This window comes from Neofelis nebulosa, chromosome 4 (assembly GCF_028018385.1).
Source record: "Neofelis nebulosa isolate mNeoNeb1 chromosome 4, mNeoNeb1.pri, whole genome shotgun sequence".
NCBI lineage: Eukaryota > Metazoa > Chordata > Mammalia > Carnivora > Felidae > Neofelis > Neofelis nebulosa.
This window is the reverse complement of record NC_080785.1, coordinates 16,562,412-16,584,908: the sequence shown is the minus strand read 5'-3', so window position 1 is coordinate 16,584,908 and position 22,497 is coordinate 16,562,412. Positions and strand designations below refer to the sequence as shown.

Below are 22,497 nucleotides of genomic sequence, written 5' to 3'. Positions count from 1 at the left end.
GAATAGATATATACACCTTTTATATCTATAGATCTAGATCTATATATATAGATCTATATATATACCTATATATACCTATATATATAGATCTATCTATCTATATAGATAGATAGATAGATCTATATATAGATATAGGTAGATATATATACCTATATATGCCTATATATAGATCTATATATCTATCTATCTATATATATATATATATATATAAATATATTTATATAGATCTATATATATAGAGATCTATAGAGTATAGATCTAGATCTATAGATATAATAGATGTATCTGAGCTAAGTCTTAGTTCTGAGAATTCTAGGGAAAAGAATATGGAGGTGCACCTTGAAAGCGATCCCACTGGAGGGGTCATGGATGACTTAGACAGCTAGAGTGTCACCTGCCCAGATGAGACGTGGCTAATGGGACTGAGACTGGAACAGAAATCAGGACGGCTGCTTTGTGATTCTGCTCTGCACTCGCTGTGTAACTTAACGTAGGGCCATTCACGTCTCCACAGCCCCCATTTCCTCAACTGAACAACAGGACAATACTGACTTCACTTTCCTCATGGATGATCTCCAAGTACATTAGATGGCACGTGAAAGAGCTTTAGGTATAGCACAAGTGCTTATATAAAGGGGATCCCTAAAAAGTTTTTGATACAATTTTTGAGATGGACGAAGGTTTATCTCTTGGACTAAGAAGAAGAGACCCCAGAATACACATTTGTTCATGCAGTGCAAGGGGCAATCAGCATCTAGCCTCTACCACTCGCAGCCGGCTGCCTCCCTACTCAAGCCTCTCAATTCCTGTAACTCAGGGCAAAACTGACCGCCCTCCCACCTCCCAGTCCCATCAGTAATGCAGCATCTGGTCCTTTATTCCCTTTCTTGTTAGTTACTAAAAAGCTTTCACAGGGAAAGGCCCCTTGTGTAGGATCAGAAGAGAAGGTCAAGGTGCTCTGAGGGGAAAGGCGACAGGAGACTAATACACCCTGGAGACCAAAGCAGGGATGGGCATGCTGCTTAAAAAAAAAAAAAAAAAAAAAAAAAAAGTGTTTTTTAGGTAAGCCCAGTCCATGGCCTTCATCTCTTAACATCCTGGGTACTCTTTTTGAGGCCAAATGAAGCCTCACTCTCTCTGGGTGGAGAAAATTAAATTTGAATGCTGGAATTGCAATGGAACGATCATTATTCTGCTTGAGTGCATTGACCTTTATCAACCATTTCATCAGTTTCTGGAGCACGACACTGTGTGAGGCGTCCTCTGCAACTGTCCATCTGAAGGAGAAGCCATCTCTCCTGGCTCGAGCCCAGACCATCATTCTCCAGCATCCCGAGATGGCGAAGGCAGAATCCACTCCAAAGAACTCTGAAATCTCATTAGCGAATAGTTGTAGGAGACAACGAAAATCGCAGTCAGGCGGCAAAAATCCCTAGGGAATGCAGTTTTTCTTCCTGTGACTGATTGAAAAAACAATTACATTTCTCAATATTCCTCCAACGGAGGCTTGGATTTCAGTACTAGATCCCATACAAACTGCCGGTTTGAGGCTCTTCTGTCAGTTCAACTAGATAATCAGAAAAGGATGGTTAGGCGCACACATCCGAAGTCATGCTCATCAGAAAAGCAAAATGCTTTTAAGACAAGATTACCAGGATTTTAAAGACTAGACAACGTGTTACTATTTAAGAAAAAATATTTTTATTCGCAAGAAATGGAAATACAAAAGCATAACAATTTCAATTCATTTTTTTTTTCCCAAACTAACAAGTATCCTACAAAGCGTTTTTATTTGTGGTATTCACTTAGCTATGATGAAGAATAAAAAGCCATAAAAAAACCCAGCACAATATGACAGATAACAGACTCACAATATATTTAGACTTAAACACTGCTGGTCTATAGAACTATTACAAAAGAGAGGTGAAGTCCAGCCTATCAGCATAGACATTGAAGCTCATGGTTGATTATAGTCTAGGGTCTGCTCAGCGTTGTTTTGGTAGGGTCCCTCATGATTTGTCAAGGAGTGCTGGTGTTTTCCACAGACTCAGAAAACGTTTTATCGGCCAGGGAGAGGTTCTAGGAGTGTAGGCCCTGGGTCCATGGTGCAAAAAGTTCATGTTCTTACCTAGCTGGTGAGCAAAGGACAGGGCGGAGGAATGGAGCTAAAACCCCCGGGGATTTTCTTTCCCAGGATGCAGAGCCTGCTAGCTGGAATTCACAGAAGACTGGATGAACAAGACAGCAGATACACATTTGGTGGATATCTCCAGCGTGAGGCAAAGAGCAGAACATTGCACAGTGGGTCCGGTGCAGGGAGCCGACACCGTGGTTCCTGCCCAGAGAACCTTCAATGTTCACAGAAAGGAGCCTGCCCCACCGAATCCACGGACTGTACTTCCCGTATCACTTAGCTGTTCATCTCTCTCATAGTTACTGGTTGCCCCATTTTCTCCATCTAGAAAATTAAAGCCAAAATTTATTGAGCACAGTACTCAGCCAGTACTTAAAAAGTGCTCAAGAAATACTATTTCCCCTTGTTCTCAAAACGAAGACAAAAACAAAGCATTCCTGAATTATGTGGCCCCAAATGACAAAATAAGACAATACCTAGATTTTTCCTGTGCTAAGTGTGGGCTCTTTGGCTGCAGAGAGATGGAGCGTTCATCCTCCAATGGGCCAGGTTCCTTGGCCCTGAAAAATGTTCTGCTGTGAGCATTTATAAGAAGTTTAATCCAGGCTGGCCGTTTTTTGATGTGAGTGCAGCTCTACAAAATGGGATTTTCCTGACAGATAAAACCCCATTTCTTTTCTCCGGATGTGCGCATCCGATCATGGTGCACCTCTAGGAAACCATTTTTGAGCCTCTGGAAAAAGGTTTCCCCCCACACTCCCTTCACTCTAACACGATAAGGCTATCCGTAAGGTCTCCCAGGGACAAAGGAGTCCTCAGTCATCCCGGAGCCTATACATAAGGCACATTTAAGGCACAAACCAGTGTTTGAGACCAGGCCGGAACCTGTGTGTGTGTCAGAAAGAGGGAGGGAGGGAGAGACCCGGTGCTTTTGTCTTTCGAGTAGCTACTGATTGAGTAAAGTGCCTTGGCGCCCTTCCTCCCCAACATTCCCCAGCTCCAGACAGCACTTGGCCTCAGTTAAGACTCCAAAGTCCTGGGAGTGACTGACTGACCGACTGAATGGGAAACCTGAACCGGGTCTCTGGCTCCTTCACAGCCTCCCACTCTCTCCGGTGACTGTCCTCCCGGAGGCGCTCCTGCCATCACGTGTCTCCTAGTTGTCTCAGCTGCAAAGCAGTCCAATGAAACGGCTCCCACTAGAGCACTACCTGCTAAAGGCTTCTCGGTCCTACCAGCACCACCCCAAGCGGGAAGAGCCGGTGTCTTTAATAAAGGCATTGCAAAGACCGGATTCAAGGGAACCAAAGGAACGACTCATGCAGACAAGGGGGTGGCTCACAGCCTTCCCCTCCATCTCCAGTCTCGCCATGTCACCAAGGCCGGCGAGGGTGGCCCCTTTCCTCAGCAAAGAGCGGGATGGCTCCATTTGTGCACTGCGTTCACGGACACACCCCATTTGATGATGTGTTTGTGCAAGAGAGCTGGCTCCAAGAGGCCTCGGACTCTCTCCCTGCGGTTTTGCCCGGTCTGGGGACATGCAAGAAAGGAGCCATGAAGTGCCGAAAAATTTTCACAGAACGCACGCAACCAAAATCCTGGACACGGCCTCAACGTCCGCATAAAGATGAATCAATTCGACACGCCTGCTCTACTGGCACGTGAGGGTCACCGCCCTCTTGTGGCATTCAGGCTAAGCTGAGAGATTTGGGACGAAAAACACCATGGTAATTACAGGTGCTTTATAAGTAAGTTGAGCCAAAAGCTGCTTTCACAATCGACGAATGAGCTCTCCAAGTCAAAATCATCTCCATTAGCCAAAAAAGGTTATCTAGTTTTGCCTACACCAGTGTCAAAGTTCACCCCCACCCCCCACGCAAAAGGAACAGCCTAGTTCAGCTATCAGATTTTTGACATAATACTCTCTTTTATGTGGCCGAGGCTCCAGGGTCCTGACACTTCACGGGAAATCTTTCTTAAACTGGCACTGAGGCCTTTCATTTCCAGCATCCGTTTCTGAGCACAAAGTCAAGAGCTGTGTGGAAAGGGCCAAGTGGCGGGGGGGGGGGGGGGGGGGGGGCGGGGGGCGGCGTTACTCAGGTCTCACCCAGTGAAAAACTGCTTGTTCTCTGAATGTTTGCAAGACATCTCCTTCACCAGGGTAATCAAAGAAAGGAAAGAGGAAACCCTGCTTTCACGATGAAGAGTAGAATTAATGTATTTATGAGTAACATATTTATTATTTATGCTTTATGATTACGCCAACAGTGTCACAGTGTTCAAAACTGAAGTTTGGAAGCCGACGTCTGCCACTGCTTGACATCGGCAGGCTAACCAGATATTACTGCCTGGACTAGTGGACCGCTGCATCCGGGGAAACAAATCCACTGAGGTCTGGGCTTAACCCTGGGACAGAAAACGAGCACACATCTGTGAATTCTTGGGTATCCTTCGGCCCTTCTGTGTCCTCTGCACGCCCTGGGATCCTCCCCAAGGGACGACTATTTCGTTCCCTTTACTTGCCCACATTGGGAGCGAAGGGCAGAGGCTTTTCTCAAAACAGCAGGAGGACGTGGAACCCCCTTACTATGGCCATTTGAGCTCCCAAGCTGATGTCTCAGGTCTCTAGATACAGACTCAGTTCTAGAAGAACAGCGTCCCAGAGAGAACACCCTGCTGTTTGGAGGTCTGGAGAAGGGGACAACAAGCAAAGGCAGGTAGGGGCCAAAATAAAATCCTCAAGGTACTAAGGGAGAGACTGGAAGTCTACTGGCCTTTCCCGGCTCCCGCCTCATTCAGAAGAACAGGGTTTTCTACCCTGGCTACCCCTGGAGCCTTCAAAACCTGGATCTGGTTCCATGGCAGCAGGTGAGTATGCTGACCCATTCTCACACTTCTGCCCTCAAATGCAAAAACCCCTCCTTTCTCATCGGCCAAATACTATTGGAGTTAATTCTTTTTGACCTCCTCAGGCCCCCACGGGCTACCTGTGCCTGATAATTACACGGCGTTTTAAAGGAAGGGATGAACCACAGCAGCCCGTGGCCCTACCCGACACCAGCCAGACCCAGGAAAATCTAGAGCAGAAGGGAAGGAGGGAAGGGAGAGGAGAGAAGCAGGGGCAGGGGCATGTTAGCAGCCCCTCTCCCCGCACAACTCTGACGGCCTATGCTCTCTCTGGCCAACGTGAGGGGCCGTGAGACTGCAGACAGCAGCCCTGATCTGGCTTCCACACACAGCTGAAGAGACACAGTTGGCATCTCCCAGTCTGGAACTCTCTCCACCACAGCACAGAGAGAGGAATCACTCACGGGGAGCTCCAGATGTACCTCGGCAGACCAAGCAGGGATCTGCTCATGAGGTATGATGGCAAACGCTAATGACACCAAATCCTGCATCTGACACGGAACGAAAGGCCCAGGTGTGGGCTTAATCCCTCGTAAGTGCAGGTTCCAGTGACAGTGTCAACAAAAGAGAGAGAGAGGCCAGAGGTAAAGCTAAAGGCCCTGCAGCTACTACTAAAAATAAAATACAAAAGGTAAGCACATTCCTTATACAAAATCTTTCACAAGCTAGGGGAAAACACTTAAGGGGAATCTTCTACATTATACAATAAAAAGGCAATTTCCATTTCTTATCTGTATGAAAGAGGAAAGAAAATTTTAAACTACAAAAGTTACTTTTAATCATTAAAAAAAAATAAAAATAAAAGTAGGTTGGGGGATTAGGTGGTATCTCTTTGGGTGAGCTGCAAAGTAGCCAAACCTGACTATAAAAGGTAAGACTGTGGATACTAAGGTCACGTACTCCAGCCCCAGGCCTCAGGCCCACCCTCTGTGTTGGGGCAGAAGGGAGGGTACAGCAGAAGTGTCAGGGCAGGTGGGGAGGAGGGGGCTGGGCGCAGGTGCGGAGAGGCAAGCCAGCAAGGTTGTCCGCGACGCCTGATGTCGGGGACGGGGATTCCCTTCTGCCACAGGAACAGGGCAGGAAAAGCACGTGGCCACAGAGCCACAGACCCAAGCAAGGTGTTGCTCCGTCTTTCCCTGTGACTTCATTCTGTGGGACGACCCATGCTTCCGGGGATTTCCCAAGTACAACGATAAGCCTCGGGTTGAAGAAGGAGGAGGACGAGGAGGAAGGGGAAGATGGGAGAGGAGGAGGAAGGGGAGGGGGTTGATGTAGAAGAAGAAGATGAAAACAAATAGAAGCCACCATCTGGGGGATTGGGATCCCAGAGCTTCGGGTACCCTCCGAGCTCCACGGGCCAACAGGAGACTTTGGCCGTTTGGAGGAAGGCGTCGGACCTCTTCAGTGTTGTTGCCAGCGGGAAGCCTCAGTGAGCTAATAAATACTATTTACAAACGGGGAGGAGAAGCCGGGGAGGCAGACCTATGGGTATGTGGGGAAGTCCTACAAGCAACAAGACGGGGCAGGTTTGCCTGGAGTAGAGGAGCCTGATTCCTTCAGGCATTGCACTTGCGGCCTGAGAAGGGGGGTGGGGTGGGGGTGGGGGCATCCTCGCTCCGGTGCGGGGAGGACGATCTGCCAGGGCTCGGTCGGGGCAGAGTGGCAGGGGTGCTCACTGAAGGCCCCGGCACCTCTGAGGCTCTTGGGGGTGGACGCTCCGGCAGCCGAGGCTGAGGAAGGCAGGACATCAGTCAGTGCTTTGCCAGATCCCAACAGGCATCCTGGTATTTCTGTGGCTAGAGTGTGCGGTCTCAAAAGAACAAGCGTCATCTCTTCTTCACGTCCCACAGTGAGAAAGAGGCAGTCTCTTTTTGGCACTCTTGGTGGAAACAAGTCTGCTCGTCCCAGCCCCGGACCTAAAATAATTTCCTATGGCAGCAAGCAAGAGGGAGGGAGGGATGCCGGGCTCCGTTCTTCAAGGGGGAGGGAGAGGGAGGTGCTCTCTCACCGCAGGTGGAAATCCCAAGCTGTCCTCCCATCCAAAGCCACGACCGCTCGCCCGTGTCTTCATCCAGATCAAAAGCAAAAAGGAAAAGCTCCTGACAAGGGGGGTTGGGAGACGTAAAAGGAGAGCGAAGAGAAAGAGGGAGGTGGAGACGGCCTCTTCAGAAGGTGGCGTTCACTCTTCTGTCGAGTTCTACAACTTTTAGTGTCTCATTCCCCTCCAGTTTGGTGCTGACCCTGTGAAGATACCGAAAGGAGAAGAGAGTCTGAGCCACCAACGGACAACTATGATTCTCATGCTTGGGAGGATCATACAATCATTCCATGACTGACTTTGTGGGCTGGCCCAAGCGTGTTCTTACTCTTTTCCCACCTAATGACAATCCTCTGTTCCCAAACTTTCCAGCTACCAGCCCGTGCACTTGTTCCCATTCTTACCTTTATCACCGCCTAACAGGAGATGTCCCAACCCAAAGGATAAACACGGCGGTGTGATGCTGATTTGTCATAAATTGCTTTAAGGTCATGTATTTATTGGGTGGTGTCCCCTATGCTAGACTCCGGAAAGAAGAGAATTAAAGGATAAAGTCTGACTCCTGGTCTAGAATGCTAATAGTTCAGATAAATTCAAGAGAAAAAGCTACCCTGAAATAACACTCAACACATAATAGAAAATAAATGCTATTAAAGTGTAGAAAGTCTCTAGGCATTCAGCGGAGGGCTATGGGGCTTTTGGTATCAGGGAGAGATCCCAGAAGAAGTGAGGTTTCGGTGGGTCCCTGAACAGTTGAGCCAAGAGGGGAGAAGACTTGTGTCATGCATATGTACATGATCAAGCAGCTGAGTCCTCTACAGCTCCCAGTGGCTCCCCCACAAATGTCTCTAGAATGGAAATAATAATAATGCCTCGCCTCTTAAAGTATTTAAAAGGATTTATATATCACATTTGCATAGGACTTAAAATAGTAAGTGCTAGTAAATGTTAAATATGCATGTACAATGTAAACACATGAAAGTACACATAATTATGAACCTTGCCCCACTGCTTTAGGGTGAAAAAAAGCCGAGGAATTTGAAATAGAATCTTCAAGTGGGAGCATTAGCATTGGAAGAGCACACTTTCTGGGAAGCACAGAGGTCAGGGCAACAAGGTCACCACTCACACCAGGCAGGCCCAGGAGTGTGCACGCAGACCCTCCTTCATGCACCGTCTGGCATTTTCAGGAGCCCACTCCAGCATAACAACATCTGGCCATCCTGTATGCCTTTGTGTTTCCAAAAAGGCTGTTCTCCATCACTATCAAAAAGAAACAACTCACGGAGAATTGGAGCCCCATACGTTATTTTCAATATGGAATCAGGTATATGCTCAGTGCCTCTCAAACGATGTCCCTCGATATATAATTATAATTCATACATGTTTTTACTTACAAATCATAAAACTATACATGGACACACAGCCTGACATATGTGTGTCTGTAGCTGGAAGGTAGGGGAGGTGTCCTAAGGCTGCATTCGTGTGGCAAGCACGCTGCTAAGGGCGGGCTCTATGTGTGTTTATGAGGCTTTGAGGGGAGGCAGAAGGAAGTCACCTCTGGGAGCCACCACCGCTGGTTCCCCAGTGACAGAACAGACACAGGGGCGGCTCATCCTAGGCCGCATCCCCAGTCTCTGCGAAGGACAGCTATTGACAAGTAGTAAACTCTCCAGAGTCCTGGGTCCTGGAAATAGGTCCCGAAGGAGCCCAGGGGCTGTGCCACGCCTACGCAATGTCTACACCCCACATTCCAGGTTGCTGACTCACAACCCATCATCCGTGCACCTGCGTGTGCTTGACTCACAAGTGCTGCTGTAACTCCAATAGCACGGATTTCTCCAGGCTGCTCTCATTTGAGAGAATGAAATGGGGAAGATCCACTTCAGGCCTGGGATCCAACCCTGATGCCCTGAGCAGGGAGGAGCCTCTGTCCCAAGGCCCAAGTTCCCCAGCCGAGGCTGGGCCGGACGGCTCCTCCAGGGGAGAATGTTCCTCATAGATGAGCAGGTTCCTGGATCTCACTGAGGACAGAGCAAAGGAACAGGTGTTAGGGAAAGACTGCAGGGTTTACCACATCCCCTCACTCACTGCCCAGGGCTGGGAGCAGATTACAATTTGTGGGTTCTTGTTGCCCAGAACTGAGGGTGCCAGCTGGAGCTGGCTTTCCACAAAGGCTTCAGGGTTTCAGAGTTTTGCGCATTGAAAAATTATACCAATTATACAGTGCTGGAAGAACAAAAGGAAAGCAAATAAACATGAAGCAAACTTCCACCCCCACTGCTTTGAAAATAAAACTCCCCTCCTTGCCCACCCATAACCATCTGGGGGAAACAATTCATGAAGAATGGGAGTCAAATACTTGGGGATGTCCAGAGCAGCTAAAATAAGAAACATTTCCAATGAGTCGGTCTTGCACGGAGAGAAGGTACCAGGGCAGAAAGCTGCGTTTTCATTTAGAAACCGGAGAGGAGGCACAAAGCCAGAGTCATAAATCAAATCATGGAGACCCGTTTCTTTGTTTTATAGGACGGCTGCCTTGCTAGAGGGCTCTGTAGCAATTCTCTGCAACACAGAAACTCTGCTCCCATTGGCTTCCATTTAAATTTACAGATACACTCCCTTAGGGAAAAAAGAACTTCCCAGGAGGTCACTGAAATTATCTGGTTGAAATGCCAGTGTTTCTGTCATACACCTGGCGGAGATACAACTACCTGGTGACGACCAGAGCCCTTTCAGAACTGCAGAACTGTGCCTCCCCCAAATCCAGCACCTCCAATTCCATCCACATTTGCTCTTATTAGTTTGTACGCATGTGTATTGGTGTATATATCATGATCCCCAGAGACCGCTGTTATTTCCTACGTACTTAAAAGGGATCAGTGATCTGGGTGAGGTTACCACACACTTCTCTAACACCCAGATCTCTAAATTCTCTCAGTCTTGGCCATGATGTTTTGTAAGACAGACTGATTCATTTCTGGGATTCTTACTGTGGTAACATACATTTCCCCTGAATGGAAGGAGAAACACAGGAGTTCCTTTAAAATGTCACGGGAAGCTTACTGCTCCCCCCAGTCTATTCCCCACCCACCCCCCACCAAATCCACATCCCACCCCTTTCTCAGAGCGCGAAAAGGAGACCTCAAGAATTTGCCAGGGAACGTGGTCTATAGCAAAGGAGTTTGCAAACTGTGCTCTATCAGGCTCTAGAGAATCCCCAGCGGTGCCTCAGCCCAGTGGGTGAGGGACACGAGGGGAGACCCAGCGGCCCGGGCACCATACCCCCATGTCTCTCTTCCCTCCCTTCAATGGAGAAGCTACACTTCTGCCACTTTTTAAAAGTTAGACTTTCTCATAAGACTCGCTTCAGAAAGGCGAACTTTCAAAAAACCCCAGAGACATGAAACGAGATCCTTCACGAGTTGCTGAGTGCTGTCTTACCGACAGAGGCTGTATAGGGCTCCTGCATGGAGTGCTGGCTGGGCAGAGCCATCTTGGTGGCAGACGGATAGGGTCCGTAGCCCTGAAAGAAGCTCCCAAATGCAACAGCAAAGCAGAGCACAACCACCTGCAGGGGGAGAGGACGCAGGGCCTGTCAGTTCCAAGGTCCACAGGGCAAACCTTGAGCCCTGCACCACCTGGGAAGTCTGGGGAGACGGACTCCCCTTCATCAGGCCACCAGAATGCACCATCAGCTCACCCACTGTCACATCACGGCAAAGCAACTGCGTCTGAGCGAGCCGCGTGGTTCCTCCCACCGCACCTGGACTGGGCAAGCTGGGGGGACACTGGAGACGGGGGTGGGCTGGGGCACCTAGGGCGCCGTCTCTTTGGGAAGCTCACCATGAGGCATGTGCCGGTCTGCGTGCCCGCCAACTTGCAGGTGCGCGAAACCTTGCCCATCACCAACGTCTGAAGCTTCTGTAGTTGCTGCAGGAGAGTTCTGCAAATGCAACAAATCAAAGCCATGAGGGGAGTCTGGGACAGAAGGGGGTGCTTTCAGGTGACCTCTTCCCCCATGCTCTGGGGAAGCTGCTGAAGCCTTGTGCCCGAATGTGCACCCAGCACCGAGGCAAAGTTTCATTCGGAGGAACATGCGGACACCGGTGCCTTCCAGAACCATTGCTGTAGAGCTTCCCAGGGCCGGGGAGGAACCCGCTTGAACAGCCCATCTGGGTGTTGTGCTGCTCTGAGTCAGAGGTGAATTGCCCCAAGTTACCCCTGACATGCCAGGCCTTGTCTGTCAGCCACTGACAAAAAAATGAGCCAAAACAACATTTTGCGGGGCGGGTGCTGGTGATACAAGGACAATTATTTACCCACGAGAGAAGAAACAGTGAGGAAGACGTAAGGAAGGAGAAAAGGCAAAGAGAAGAGGAAAATGCCCAACAGAGAACAACTGAAGGAGTGGCCGGGGGTGGTGGCCGCCATGGGAAATGGCAACGGCATCAGCGAGCAGCGGTCACTTAGCAAATTTGAGGAGAAAGAGGAAAACCAGGAATGGCAGGGAGGCAACGGCCAGAGGCACCTCAAGCCGTGGTTCTTGAAGGCTCATGGCACCTCTAGAGTCAGAAACGAAGCCAAAATATGACGGAGCAAAGAGGCCTGCTCAACTGGACCCACGCTCAGAGCCAGGGATCTCGGAAACCATCCTCCCATACAGACTCTGATCCTTCTGCAGGAGGAGACAGGCGGCAGGAGCAAAAAAAGAGTTCTCTCCCTAAAATTGGACAAGTGTGCACACCCTTAAAAGGGAAGGGTTTGGGATGAGAATACTGTATTCTGGTCTGTGTGACATCAGGTCACAGAAAGAGCAGATGGTGAAATTCTTCATGAATTTTGAACAGTGTGAGCCACAGAAAAGGATCTGACAGCACTGCCTCCTGAATCAGAGCCCCTGGGATGAGTGTGTGCGAGCAGCAGAGACCTTGAAGCCCCTCCTGGCCTCACCCCCTTCCCCAAGCCCAATGCACGTGGCCAAGTGCGAAGATTGTATAAGCAGATGCTTTTTCTTGAGCCTTAGAAATTTTCAAAAAAAAAAAAAAAAAAAAAAATGCAGGCCATGATATCACATCAGAAGGCCAGACAAGTTCACCGGGGAACATCAGCAAATCTCTCATTTGCAGAATTCTGGGCTCTCCCAGAGAACTTGCTTCCCACCACGGTCTGTCTGTCTCCTGAATAGCTTTCAAGTACTCGAAGGACAAGCCGGGGTTCCAGAGTTTGCAACATTTACCCTGACAAGTGCCAAGGAAACGGGTTCTCCTGGGGTTTAAGCCAAGCAGGGACAGGTTGGCCATGGGATGATATGGCCTTCAGCAGCTAGATGGCTACGAATGGGGGCGGATTTGGGGTGCCTGGGTGGCTCAGCTGGTTAAGTGTCCGGCTTTGGCTCAGGTCATGATCTCTCGGCTCGTGGGTTCGAGCCCCACGTGAAGCTCTGTGCTGACAGCTCAGAGCCTGGAGCCTGCTTCGCATTCTGTGTCTCCCTCTCTCTCTGCCCCTCCTCTGTCTCAGGCTCTGTCTCTCTGTCTCTCAAAAACAAATAAACATTAAAAAATAAAAAAAAATAATAAAAGTGTTCTGTATGTTACTCAAAGCTTATAAATACTGATAGTATGGTTATTTTAAATCCTACTTAAAGAGAGACTGTCATTTGTGACAGTATGGATGATGAACCTGGAGAACATTACCCTAAGTGAAATAAACCAGAGAAAGAAAAATTCCACGTGGTATGACTTATACTTGGAAGCTTAAAAGAGAAAAAAAAAATTTTTTTTAAAGTTGAACTTAGAAACAGTAGAAAACTAGTTGCCAACAGCTGGAGGTTGGGGGAATTGGGGAGAGGCTGGTAAAAGGATACAAACTTTCAGCTCTAAGATGAAGAAGGTCTGAGAATCTAACCTATAACGTGATGACTATTGTCTATAACACTGTATTGGCTCATTGAAATTCATTAAGAGAGTTGAACTTAATGCACTCAATAAAAAATTAAAAACAAAAAAAAGGTAAATATGTGAGGTGATGGATGTGTTAATTAACTTGATGTGAGGAATATTCCACAATGCGTGCATATATCTACTCATCATGTACACTTTAACTAACGTTTTTGCCAATTATACCTCAACGAAGCTGAGAAAAAAGGGGGAAAAAAATAAGAATTTACAACTAAATGATCATATGATGCAACAAGTTTTTTTCCTTGTCAAATTTGTTCTCTTATCCCCGCACTCCCTAAGAGCACTCCATTCTTTTATTATTATTATTTTCATTTTTAAACTTATTTATTTTGAGAGACAGAAGGGTTGGGGAGGGGCAGAGATAGAGGGAGACAGAGAATCCCAAGCAGGTTCCACGCTGTCAGCGCAGAGCCCCACGCAGGGCTTGAACTCACAAACTACGAGACTGTGACCTGAACCGAACTCAAGTGTCAGATGCTTAACCGACTGAGCCACCCCGGCGCCCAGAGCACTCTACTCTTACCCACTAGCAAAGCTGCTGTTCCCAAGCTGGGCGCTAAGTGGACTGCTATGCACCAACTTGCTGGGTGAGCATTCATTCTCGCAGAGCTGACAGGTGGCTGGTGGGGGTTTACATTTTATTGGCCACCATCTGTGCTGCTGACCCCAAAGCCCTCACTGGGCTCTCCGTGCTGGATTTTGGGATTCCTGGGGCAGGATATATAGGTGAGCCCACAAACAAGACCTGTATTTGCCCGGACAGCACAAACCCCTTTCTCTCATATTCCGGCCTCTTCCTGGGGTCCCGGATTAATGTTTCTGTTGCCTACTAAACTATGGAAAGGGGCCTCCTGGCTTCCTGGCTCGCTGCCCAAGAGCCACGTCTTAAAGTGCCCAAGAGCCACGTCTTAAAGTGGTGGCTGCCGCTCCGTGGGGGAGGGGGAGGGGGTATTTCAACTCCCATGGGGCCCGTCTGCTGCCTGAGCTGGCAGCCGAAGGGGCTCACATTCAGCTGTGCTCTGTGCCTTTGTCCATCCGGGCTTTAGACAGCAGCACTCTAGATGTCCCCAGACCCATTTCCCAAGTGTTGAGATGATTTTAAAGTGAAACCATTTCCATCTTTTCCCAACCATCCCTATTCACCCACAACCATCCCACACTCCCTTCCTGCCCATTTCCTGCTCTTTGCCCAGTCCTTGGAGCACAAAACACCAAGAAAACCAATGCAGCAAATGACTCGGAATCATTCCTCTCTTCAAATTTCTGGTTGAGATTGCTAGGCCTGGTACCATTTCCCTGGGATGAAGAGCCTCCCAGGAGGCTCTGTTGCGCCCCCTAAAAACAGAGCTCTAACAGATCAGACATACCTAAACACCAATGGTAGAATGTCTTAGCCTCAAGCTAAGGGGCCCCCAGCTACAGGGGCAAAGTGCTACAAGTTTGGAAGAAGGGTCATTTAAGTCTGGCTGGGTGAGCAGGCAAGGCTTCAGGTTTTCCAGGTGTATATGGCATTTTCCTTGGCACTCAGCAGCAGATCGTCTCCAAACTCATGATAATTATATTCTGAGTCCATTGCAAATGAAAATAGTTGTTTGATGGTCCCTGACTTCTAACAGTTTATAATCTAACTCTTTAAGAGGAACAAACATGTAGTTTTGACATAGATTCTTTTTCCTTAGCTTGAAATTTTGGTAGAAAGCAACAGTGATTGATAATGTGCTCTTTGCTGCTGCTTCTCCTACGTGGATTAGTGGAGGTGAACTGAACCAAATGGTAGAAATGATCACACTCGGAAGCCCATCCATCAGCAACTCCAAGTGATTTCACCCAAGGAAAGAGATTTAGCTAGCCCATCCATCCCCAAATCTAAACAGATTTCATGATCCAGTCAAGTCTGGGGAATTCATTTATATTTGACAGAAATACTCATTTTTGTTGTCATAAGGAAAGGAAATTAACAGTGACTGAGCACCCACTGATTGAGTTCTAGGAACTCCACATCCGGAGATACAAAATAATTGTCTGAAAGACATGTAACTTGTTAAGCTGAAGACCTAATATGTAAACTAAAACGTGGTGCTGTAGTTCAGGTACCTTCCAATGCACTGCAACATGGGTACCCTGGTTTATTACCTAACAAAATCTGTAACCAAAATACTTCTTGGTTAAGGAGATTTTTCTCACACCCAGTGACATTAACCTCATATCAACAACAGCCCAATGAAGAGATAGTGTCCACCGTCCACTGTTAGATAAGAAAAGGTTACTATCAACCGGGGCCAAGCCACAGATGGAAGAGCCACAGGAAAAATCAGTCCGATGGCAATGAGATACATACTAACAAAGTTTCGTGATATTGCTACCAAAGAAACAATAAGGGCAAATCAACATTTCCTGGCACATCTCCACCAGATAGACCAAAGTTAAAGTGCCAAGTGATAGATAAAAGGATGAAGGGTGATTTTTGCCCTACATCAGGTGTCTGGAAGTCATGTCTGGGCTTTGTTTAGGAAAACGGAAACTGCAAGACGTGTCCCTCTGTGAGACACCGAAAGAGCTCATGAGATGGCTTTAGGATTGCTCAGCTGATACGTCTGCGCTCACACAGGGGATTGGCTGAGTTTAGATCTTGGTGCCACTGCTGCATACCTTTAACCAAGTTATTCCAGTCCTGGGTTTAGGCGGCTAATCAAAGTCAATGCCTTTGATGTAATCAGCTACCAAAATGACGAGAGAACCCCCACCTCCTGGAACACTCTGGATTTCTTGAAGCAAATACACCTTTACAGAGTGCTTGCTGTCCCTTTCCGCTGATGACAGATGAAGCCTGCCCTCTTTACAGGGAAGCGTGGTGTCTCCAAACTGAAATATTAGTCTGAGATGATGTGGGATTCTCCCTCATGCCACGGGGACAGATGCCACGGCCCATAGGACGGGGAGCGTGGATGACAGCTGTTAGCCTGCTTCGGCTGAAGAAAAGGCAGCCAGCAGATGAAATGGAAGAAATATTTTAAAGCTAAAGCTCTAAAAACCTAACCACAGGACAGACCCAACAGTGCATTCAAAGCTCAGCATAAACTTTTCCTTTATTACTGTATTTTAAATCATCAGTGACCGGGGCTAATTATGACTTAATGAATTCTCAGGCTTTGGGGAGCAAGGTCTCAATTTAGAGAACAGAGTACTCTTAGCAAACATTTATCTGGGCCAAGAGATTTTTCACAACTTGTTAAATTGGGAGTGTCCAACTCTTGATTGAAAATGTGGATTCTGTCCTGTGGTGAGACGTAAAAAGAAACTGAGTGGCTGTCCTCATACAGTTCTTTGCAAGAGAGCAGTCGAAGGCAGCTGCCAGCCTTGCCCAAAATAAAGTATCACCCTGTATCTTGGGAGGCATATCAAGGGAAACTGGGCAAAACATTAAAAAATGGCCAGGAGTGCAAGACGTAATCTTATAATAAGGGAAATACATCAATGGCCTCATGTGTTTTCTTTGGATTTCATTTAATTTTGTATTCTACAGTTTCCTTTATTTTTGAGCAACAGGGCAAGAAGGAGAGAGAGTACGGTCACGGTTTTTGCACGTGACGCTCTGAACATTCAGGGACCTAGTTTCTCACTGGCCTTGAGAAGCCAGAACCCAGGAAAAACAATCAACTGGTGGCTCCCAAAACCTTCCTGGGCCAGAAGCTCCAAACCAGGACCTCTCGAGAGCAGACATACTTTCCATCGTATCTCATAACACGTCTTACTGAGGAACGGAACCAATTGGGCTACGGTGTGTGCGTGTGTGCACACATACGTGTGTGCATATACACCGCTCTCTGGATAAGCCTATAGAGATACAAGCAGTTTTTTCACATCCTTATAGAACTAACAGCGTAGTATTTTCCCAGTCCCAAATCATGAGCCATGAGTGGGTTGTGAAAACACTTGGGTTGCCACTGCCACGTTTTTTAAGGAAACAGTCAAACAGAACACACGGTATTAGAGGACATCACACAGAGTAAATACGCATTCCTTTGTGAAGCATTCCTATTAGTTATGCATGTGACGTATTATGTTCCTGTGGGGGGTCTGGGTCGCTACCTACAACGCACAATGGTCACAATTAAAAAGCAAGCCTAAGGGCAGTGATATAGCCACACGTATATAATTCACACACATCTATACTCAGCCATACATAATTATCTTGTGTGTGTGCACAGACGCAAAATAATTATATATGGGGGGATATCAGAGGACTTCATGATGTCCTTCTGAACAAAAGTCTCACCTGAATCCCTCCCTGTCTCACCCCCACCCCAGTCTTTGAGAGCTAATGTCTCTAAATTTCGGAGGATTAGGAGGAAGGTGTCCAAAAGCTAAAACATTTATTTACCTCAAAGTCCTGGGGTGAAGGTGGGAAGGTGGTGTATACAAGGAGACTCATGAAGCACCTCCAAGACTTTCACATACTGAAGTGTAACATGTATAAACCATTGACAGTCACAGGGTGCTAAAACCCTAAACTTTGAATACCTAGGTCTTTATGATCTCTTACTTAGGCTTTGAGAGTTGTTCATGGGGCTATGGCCTAAATAGGGGGACGGGGACAAGGATGAATTTCTCCATCCTCTTTCTGTGCAACTGCTGTATCACAAAGCGTTTGTTTTGCAGGGATCAGAGGACATTTCTGAAATATTCTATTACCTACTTGCCCAGGAACAAGAACAAGAGAGCTCTAGAATGTTTTCTGGGGCTGCGGAATGGCTAATTTTACCACAAAATTGTACTAAAATGCCCTTCCAGTCTCTCTGGGGAACTCTGTCTAGTACCCAATGATCTGTTGAAGTTTGAAAGATTTTCACCTGAAAAGAAGGCTTATACTCTTCACAGCCAGAAGTTACAGACAACGGAGAAATGACAGGGAATTACAGCAAGATCAAGATCTGCAGAGGGTAAGTGGTGCCATTCACCAGTACTCCGCTGGCCTCTCTGTGTAGGGGAGTGGGCGGGATCTGCAGTCACGGTCCGTGGACAGAGAAAAGGCGAACCAGGGGAAGAGGGTAACAGCGTGTGGTGCAAACAGGTACGGCTGTGTGGGCTAAGTAAACACAGGAGGAGAGGCAGAACACCAGGAAAGCCCAGTGTACTTAGCGGGAAAGACCTCTACCAGGAACTGTAGATAGTTCAAAGAATGAGAGGGGCACCTGGGCGGCTCAGTCAGTTAAGCGTCTGACTTTGGCTTAGGTCATGATCTCCCGGTTCATGGGTTCGAGCCCCGTGTCTGGCTCTGTGCTGACAGCTCAGAGCCTGGAGCCTGTTTCAGGTTCGGGGTCTCCCTCTCTCTCTGCTCCTCCCTTGCTCACTCTCTCTCTCTCTCTCAAAAATAAATGACCATTAAAAAAAAAAAAAAGAACAAGCCAAAGTGGAGTTGGATGGAGACGATGATAGCTAAGAGGACCTCACAGGCCATGGAGGATTTCAGGCAGACACTGGCCAAGGTTCAAACTCCTTACACACTCCATCAGCTGCGGGGGTGGCCCGGTCTACCCTTCAGAGAACAGACTTGGGGTAGAGACCCACACAGGCCCTGGAGATGGGCCAAGGCCCTTGGGCAGGGAATTCCAGAATCCTAGGTACCAGGGTAGGGTCTGAAGGGGCAGGGTGAGAGCTCCACGTGGAAGCATCATCCTGGCCCTGCTGACTACTCTTCCAACGGAGAGACGTGTGGCTAGAGGTGAGCCAGAGTGGACTCCTCAAAACCACAGGTCCAAAGCAAGGCCCTCTTCTTTAGGTTGAAGGTAGCCCTGCACTAGGAAAGGCAGTGGTCCTGGAAAGGGGTGCAGCACAAGAAAAAATCAAGGTGGGGACTAATCTAAAAATTAAATGGCTGAGGTCTAGTCCGCCCACCCTACCCCCTTCTACCTCTAGACGTTTGAATGACCTGAACCTCACTGGGCTTCAGTTTCCCTTTCTGTAAAATGACGTGACTATGAGTCACATTAGACGGTCTCCGCTAACGTGCAGTTCGACTCTAAGTTCCCATGGCCCCACACATGAAGGCGGAGGAGAGGGCCGGTGGCTCACAGCCCTCCAGAGGCAACAGAGCCAAATACAGAATTGAGAGGAGCAAACTGAACCGCCAACACCTAAAACTGCCGGGCTGGGCGGTATGCGTGTGTCACCGGCGCGGGATTTCTCTGGAATGGGACCCGGGCAGGGCCATCCAGAGAGCCTGCGGCTTAGAAGGGTGGATCGTGAGCACAGGACAGCCAGCATGATCCCCCGGCAGCCCCCCACACGGGCTTCATCCACACTCTGCAAGTGAAAATGTATTTCCTGACTGAGCACAGGAAGACGGGCCCCCTGGGAAACCTCTCTCTCTCTCTCTCTCTCTCTCTCATCTCACATGTTTCCTGATGGCATGCAATTAGTGGATCACCTCAGCAGAGCAGGTGTGAAGGTGCTTTCACACTGCTTGGCTCTGCTCCGAGAGCCTCCCAGGTAAGGCTGCAGAAGCCTTAAGAGCACGTCTTCATTTTCTCTCCTGTCTTCATGCTCTTCCGGTTTCCCGAGCTCCGATAAAAGGGTCTCTACATCGAGAAACCAACAATATGCTAGGTGGCTGCGGCTGAGTCCAGTATAAAGGGAAAGATTCAGGACTGACTCCTGATCTGGGCACTCATTTTTATCTAGAGAGGTGGAAAAGTCCCTTGTGGGGTATAACACAGAAGTGGTAAAGTGTAAAGATAATCTTCCTTTAAGCTGGTCAAGAAGGAAACATCCCGTCACTTTTCCCGCCATGTCCTGCCGTATGAGACAATGGCGCCCAAGGTCTCCCGCCCGACTCTAGTGACCCAGGATCCTGTTCACGGAGAGCCGTTTCCCTCCGACCAGCACCCTCCAAAGGATAATAATGCAAGAAGCATGGCCAGGAACACAAACACAGGTGTGTGTTCATTAGGCCCAGCCCTGTACTTAGTTCAAACACTGGGTCACTTAGGCAGTGTTACAGGAGCAAAGGGACCAAAAGTCTCCCCTTATCACATGCCCAAAACACCAGCACCTTATGACTGGTGTAGGGCAGGAGATTGGCAGGGTTTACCTTATAGTCCATGTGATTGGTGCAGTGTCCTCTGAGCAAGGTCAGGCCCTTGGCAGGGAACAGAAAGAGAAGGGGGAAGAAGCTGGAGGGAACGCGGACCCACCTTCCCTGTCTCAACCAGGGCAACACTATCTTTATTTCTTGACCTCTCAGGCTAAAACCCGTAAGATAATCTGTGGGAAGGGGCACCTGGGTGGCCCAGTCGGTAAAGCATCTGACTTGGGGGCTCAGGTCATGATCTCATGGTTCGTGAGTTCCAGCCCCGCATTGGGTTCTGTGCTGACAGCTCAGGGCCTGGAGCCTGCTTCAGATTCTGTGTCTCCCTCTCTCTGGGCCCCTTCACCGCTTGCGCTCTGTCTCTCTCAAAAATAAATAAATGTTTAAAAAAATTCTTTAAAAAGATGATCTGTGGGAAGACTATATATTAGTCAAGTGTCAGCCATGACCACCATAAAAGAAGGGTTGTCCACCAGGAGAAGTAAGTTTTGAAGAGGGAGAACACACATAGGGCAGTCAAGGGATGGAGAAGGGCACCAATATCGTGAGGTAGGTTGCTTTTTTTCAGTGAGGATCCCAATAAATAACTGGGAAAAAATTTCCACACAGTTAGTAAAGAAGAGGAAAATCATCACGGATTCTCATCACTTGAAGAACATGAGATATGTTGACCGTAAGCTCAAATATGCCATATGATCCCATAACCCATATTCTATAATAATACCAGATTACAATCGCCATTATTTAAAAAGATAAAAATAATTGAAAACACAGATTGTTGTTGCACAGAATCAGATATGCCCTATGTCAGTGTTCCTCATGTGACGGCTCTTTATCAAAATCTGACAGAAATAAGGATTCTGTAGAAATATATTTCCTGATATGAAAATGTGTCCAGTGTATTCTGTTAAATGGGAAAAGTTTCTTAACAAGATAGGATGCATATAGGTATAAATACATAAATATAAACTATCACAAAATATAAACATATCTCTGGGTGAAATGATTGCAATTTTCTGCTTTTTTAACTGTAGTTTCTGATTTTTTCTACATTGGGAATATATCACCTGTGGGTGTGGGTTTTTTAAGTTTAAAAAATATGATACAGCAGGGTCAGCCTGGAGAGGGGAGGGGAAGCATTTCCCAGGAAAGGGGGGACAATGAAGCCCTTCTCAGAAGCACCCTGCTCCCCAGCACAGCCCAGGGTGCACCTTTGCTGCCCCCTTGTGGTTGTGAGAAGACCTGGCACACGGAGCCCGTAGACCAGAAGGCACCTGGACAGAACTCCAAGGTGATCTTGGATCAGTTCCTCTTTCCCTTCTCACCAGTTCATGGCGTGGAATTGTCCCACTCATGAACACGGGGCTTCTGCAGCAGCAAGTGCTAGGGCGGGCATGGGAACATTATCTGTTCAGGATGCTAACAAGATAGATACGGACTCTGGTGGGGGTCCAGGACCCAGAGATCCACTGTGGCAGGGGTGAAGGTGGAGATAAGGAGGGGTGGAGCCTCAGGAGACTAATGGCCAAAGGCAACCATGAAACCAGAATCCTAAAGTGGCACTGAAAACCCTCTCCTTTGCCTCAAGGGAATCAAGACAATAGCACACGGAGCTGGTGACATTTACTTACTTCTGCCATCTGTCTACAGAGAATTTGAGGTGACCGCCCTTGATCTGCTATTTGAGCACACGTTCCCAGACTTGGAGAGGGCAGCCCAGTGGGGTTACAATGTCCAATGTTCCCAATGACGGTGGTTTTAACTTCCGAGCAAATAAGCCTGCTGTTCGCGCGTCAAACCATGAAGATGGGAGCCATATTTAATGTTATCATCCAATGACGTGCTAATAGATATTACATGATCCCTTAACAACCGCAAAATCGTTATCAGGCATTTATACTCAGCCTTAAAATGATTCAGTAATATTTTTCTCACCTCAAAGTCTACTTTTCTCTGCTTGGATTGTTTGTAACAACCATAGGATCCCCTCACTAATGAACACTTTAATTTTTAAAGCCTGAATAGGCACTGTGCACACACGCAAACATGCATTCTGGATTAAACTCCCCAACCCTAACCCTAGCCCTCAACCCCTTTCTCTTGCATATGCTTCTCCTATATTGAGGTTCCAGAACCAGACGTACTGCAGTTAAATACAGCTCTCCCATTTACTGTGTGACCTTAGGCAAGTGACCTAACCATTCTGAGTCTCAGTGATCTCCTCTATATAGTGGGGATATTAATAGGACCACCTCACAGGGCTGTTGGAAGATAAAATGAGTTAGTATCTGTGACGCACTGAAAAGAATACCTGGCAAGAGAGCGCTAGAAGAACACGTTAACTCATTCTATTACTTTTTTAAGTGGC

At 47.7% G+C, this 22,497-nt stretch overlaps 1 protein-coding gene across 2 annotated transcripts in view; it reads right to left on the bottom strand.

Moving 5' to 3' along the window:
* Nucleotides 1-1,678: 1,678 nt before the first annotated feature.
* Nucleotides 1,679-22,497, bottom strand: part of CREB3L2 (cAMP responsive element binding protein 3 like 2) — a 119,337-nt gene continuing 98,518 nt past the window's right edge. Inside the window, exons 9-12 of one of the 2 annotated variants that reach the window (XM_058724152.1) lie at nt 10,926-11,025; nt 10,524-10,650; nt 8,868-9,103; nt 1,679-7,282 (exon numbers count right to left, since the gene is read on the bottom strand). In XM_058724152.1, coding sequence (XP_058580135.1) covers nt 8,883-9,103; nt 10,524-10,650; nt 10,926-11,025 — 448 coding nt within the window. In that variant the 3' untranslated portion in view covers nt 1,679-7,282; nt 8,868-8,882. The remainder of the gene's footprint in view (nt 7,283-8,867; nt 9,104-10,523; nt 10,651-10,925; nt 11,026-22,497) is intronic. The other variant, XM_058724151.1, reaches the window with a different exon arrangement.